Source organism: Elaeis guineensis, chromosome 11 (assembly GCF_000442705.2).
Source record: "Elaeis guineensis isolate ETL-2024a chromosome 11, EG11, whole genome shotgun sequence".
Lineage (NCBI taxonomy): Eukaryota > Viridiplantae > Streptophyta > Magnoliopsida > Arecales > Arecaceae > Elaeis > Elaeis guineensis.
Window position 1 is genome coordinate 106,876,868 of NC_026003.2, and position 4,768 is coordinate 106,881,635.

Genomic DNA, 4,768 nt, shown 5'->3' on the forward strand with positions numbered 1-4,768 from the left:
ACAAACGATGCAATTCTAGCACTGTAACTATAGGCATATATAAAAAGAAGAAAAATAACTATAATTTTCTTCTTAAAGCAAGAATGATATTTGACATTCATGTTCAATAATAATCTGAATATTTTAAAAAGAAACTCCAAAATAAATGAAAATGTCCCCTATGTTAGAGGATGGGGGAGAGAAGAAGAGGGGGGGGGAGCAATTAAAATAGGAATTACACAGAAAAACTTAGTATGAGATATTTCAAGAAGACTTGAAAAATTTTCTGCAGTGAATTTAACAAATACTCGTACCCTATCTACTTCTAAAATGTCCTTTAATTCTTTTAAGAAGGAAAAAAAAGAGAGAGATGAACATTTCTAGCACAGCATACAAATCTTCTTGGTGCTCGGAAAATAAGCTTTCTAAGTATACTTGGGCAATATTTAACAAGTTTTTTTAAAAAAAGAAAAAGAAATGCATGTTTTTGAGTACTAAGTTGTCGTCAGCAGCAGTATAACAAAAAATTTATAAAATATTATTAAATTATATCAAATAAAGACATGAATATGTCCTGGAACGCCAGCGAGTAGTGATGTTATTAAATAAGAAAAAAAAGGCAGCATCCTTTGGGAAAACAAGATAACACAAGATCATTAAATAATGCATGTAGATATACGATATATATTTCACCGTAAATAACAAACCGATTCCTAGGTATTAATATCCCTTCTAACATTGGTTACAATCAGTGTTTAACTGTCTATCAATGCATATATCCCAAAGTCTTAATGCTCTTCAATATTTGTTTCATAACTGAAGAGCACAAGATCTTCTCAACTTATCAAGGTCTCCTCAAATCATCTAGACATATATTTTCTTTTTCCATCTAATTTATCTATTACACAATTATTTGGTGAAATAACAAGAGCCCTCATATATTTGTACCTTATCTCTCCGAGTTTCAACCAAATCTGTTCATCTCTAAGAGGTTTGCTCATTCTAACTCCAGCTCTCTCTTCCATCTGCCCTTTAAGGACACCTTTAACCTGTAACAGTCTTTTTCTTATGTCTCAAACTCATGATATGGCAATCAAATTATTCCAGAGTTCCACTTTGTTTATCCATTATAAATCCATTGGATTTTGCCTATGCCTATCTCACTTTCTGTCATATGCTAATTAGTGTAAGAAAATTTTCTTGTCACATGGATATGTATAATATAAAGTACCAACTTTTGGCCAATCAGCAAGGCAAATTATGAACAGAAGCAATCAGCATAACAAACTATGAAGCATATATACATATCGTGACGACCAAGTAATCAATGATCAAGTAATTTAATATGTCTACTTGTAATTAACAAGTTTTATTAATATATTCATGCTTGTTAGTATAGGATGAAACAGTCCGGACCACTGACTTCTTCCTCCTGCTTGCCTTTTTTGACTTGCAATTTAGCACCCTAACAATACCATTTTCCATTATAATATAAGCTCTTTAAGCTATGATAACGTAGAGACAATGTTAAGGTCAACAATGTATACTAAGACTATGGGGTGCCGTAAACTCCTATTCCCCTTCCGACAAGCTGCTTGTCCTAATACACTGTTCCAGTCTTGGTCTAACAACATGTTTGTTAACTGAGAAATATATGTAAGCCAGAAATTAAGGTGAAACAAAGGTTACTTTTTAGAAGAAAAATTCATGACATTGCATCAAGGAGGGAGGGAGGGAGGGAGGGAGGAGAGAGAGGGAGGAGGAGGAGGAGGAGCTGGAGCAGCAGCAGCAGCCGCACTTCTCACGATGAGAGTCTAATGACAGCTAACACAAGCACCACTCTAATACCAAGAAGTGAGGAAGTTTCCTTCCTCTTATCATTATCATTCATCTCATTCTTCCTTATATTTAGGCCCAAAGGACGGAGGTGACGAGGGTCACATCCATCCATCAATCCCCAATAAAGAAAGAACGGAGCCCGCATAAATATTTTATGCACCCCGGCCGGTTAAAAGAAGCATGGAGAATCAATAGAAGATGAACAAGATCGAGAAAAAAAAGGAAGGTTTCCTCTACTTCTTTCTTGGGTTCCGTACTCAGAATGCCATGCATGGGCAAAAAGACTAGCAGTGCCGGGTTGGTAGACATGACCCTCCAATAAAATAAACGAAGCCAAACGAAGGTTAATCCTCGATCCCTCATAGGAATAAAAATGTAAACCAAAGCAAAACAAACACACAACCCACCGCTCGCCTGCGGGTCTTCCTGTTGCCAAACCAATTCCGCGCGCCGTGGTCAACCATTTCAAACATCTTCAAATCCACGGGCAATCCCAAGAAGTCCAAGGAATATAGAAAGAAGGAGAGAAGGGAACAGAAGAAAGCTAAGTAGATAGCCAGCTCGAAACATTTGTTAGATTCAAGCAAATGTCGGAGGAACGGAAAGAAACAGCTGGGATCGACTCCAACGCTACATTCACTGAAAAACTAAGATTAAGATAGCTCAGAAAACTGGTGAAATGCTTCAACTACCAATGTGCATTGCTTAATTAGTTCTAGCTAGCTAGGTCTGGGGTGGTGGGGAAAGAACTGGGTACCGGCCATGAAAGCACTCAGTGGAGCTGGGTACAGCGACGACGGATCCAAAAACCCGGTGGAAGCTGCCGCAGTAGTACCAGCAGTGGCACTGGTGCTCGCGGCGAGACCAGTAGAAAGAGCGGCTGCGGTAGTGGTGATGGCAGCGGCGGCGGAGGAAGAGGAGGAGGATTCACCGTGGTGGATGTGGCGAGGGGTTGTGGTCGTCGGGAAGGGGGCGCCGTCGGGTCCCTGGTCGTAGAGGATGCCCTTGAACACGTGCCCGCCGATGCTGATCGCCGTCTGGTACGCGAACTCGTCCTCCGCCTCGTCCATCGGGCTCACCCGCACGCAGCGGAACACCGCCGCCGAGCTCACCTCCGCCGGGAAGCTCCCCGCCTCCATCCCTCCTCCTCCTCCTGCTGCCAATAACCAAAAGCTTATATCGGCGGTTCTTCTTTAGCGCATATGTATATATATATATATATATATATTTATGTATATATATGTGCGTGATTGTGTCGTTAATTTGTTTGTAGTAATGAGCGGGTGTTAGTGAAGTAGAGAGGATCACGCAAAGGATTCGGGAACAGTGGAGATGGGGTAGGGAGGAATAGTGGCGTGATTTGTACCGATACCTGACGAGGTGTCCGTGGCGATGGCGGTGGGGAGACGGGGGCAGATCTCTCTGGGCCTCTTGGAAGGCTCTCCGCTGACACCGACACCGGCGGATCGGAGGGAATGGGATTGGGAGGCGGAGCGAGCTGCTGCTGGCGCTCGCGGCGCTTGGCGGCGGGGACCCAGGTGCTCTTGACGTGGGTGGGGCACTGGAATCCACGGCTCTTGCAGCAGGTGCGGCAGCGGAGGTGGGGGCAATCCTTCTTGGCCTGGTTGCCGCAGTCCTGGCAGCTCTTCCCTCCTCCGCCGCCGCTCATCCGTCCTCCTCCACCGCCGCCGCCGCGGACACCGGATTGGGGCGGATGCCCCGGGGGCTCATCGGAGAAGGAAAGAAGCGCGGATGAGGGGTAGAAGTGCTGCTGGTGCCGCTGGATCTGCTGCTGCTGCTGCCATAGCTCGAAGCCGCGGGTGTAGGGGATTTCTTCGCTCCTGGCGCCGCTACCGCTGTAGAGGAAGAGATTCTCTGGAGGGATTCCGCCTTGTTCTTCTTCTTCGCCTCCTTGACGGTGGCTCCCACCTAGAGAGAACCCTGCCATGCTCCTCCCCTCGATTGCTGCTTATAATCCATAGCAGGACTAGACCAAACCAGTCCCCTCCTCCTGCTTCCTCTCTCTAGATCTGGCTATATTTATGAAGACTGGTGATCAAAAGGCAAAGCTAAGCGTGGAGTAGAGAGTTACCACAATGAAGGTATATATGCTATATAAGCTATGTGGAAGGATTTCAATTAAATTGAGTAGTGGTAGTAGTAGGAGGAGGAGGAGGAGGAATAGATGGGGTACGGGGGGGTAGGTTTTCTTCTAGTCCAGGCTGTGGGTTTTAAAGATCGATGAATGAATGGAAAATTGTTGGTCGTTGCTGCGCCCGCCCGCTGCTAATTTTGTCCGTACGCACGTCGAGTGCTGGGATTTGGTTTGCTTTTCCCTTTCTTTCTTCCTTCTTCTTCTTTTTTTTTTTTTTTTTTTTTTTTTACTGACACTGAGAGGAGGCGGCAGCAGTAGCAGCAACAGCGATTGCTGCTGGCTCCCTCCCTCGCTCTCTCCCTCTCTTCGTCTCCCTCCGCTCTAATTCTCTTCCTTATTTTCTCGTCTCTTCCTTGGCTTTGGCTTGGCTCCCTTCTCTGTCTCACTTCCTTGAAGAGTATATTAAAGACACGGAATTGGAGCCACTGCACCGCCGCCCTCCCTGCCACAATCTCAATTCCATTTATGACACCTTCCCAAGCCCACTCTCTCTCTGCCCCCTCTCCACTGCGATCCCAAAACCCTCTCTCTCTCTCTCTCTCTCTCTCTCTCTCTCTAAACAAGCATTAAAAGTTGATGTAGCTTTTAAGTTATAGAAGAATAATACACAGTTACAACTTACACACGGTATTAAGATTCGGATGGATGGAGAGAGAGAGAGAGAGAGAGAGAGAGAGAAGGAAAGAGGAATGGACACGGGGAGGAACAGTGGCGATGCGAGAGGCCAACGATTGGCTGAGCGTGGAATAGAGAAGGGGAGTGAAAGCTATCTAATCTTGTCTCCTTTGGCGCTCT

General features: G+C 45.0%; 1 protein-coding gene across 1 annotated transcript; it reads right to left on the reverse strand.

Annotated features, from left to right (window-relative positions):
• Positions 1-229: 229 nt before the first annotated feature.
• On the reverse strand, positions 230-4,530 carry LOC105054297 (protein SHORT INTERNODES 1). Its single transcript, XM_010935795.4, is given in 3 exon segments — positions 230-2,974; positions 3,191-3,316; positions 3,319-4,530. Coding segments are annotated over 3 exon segments (1,011 nt in total). The 5' UTR covers positions 3,767-4,530; the 3' UTR covers positions 230-2,537.
• Positions 4,531-4,768: the final 238 nt, after the last annotated feature.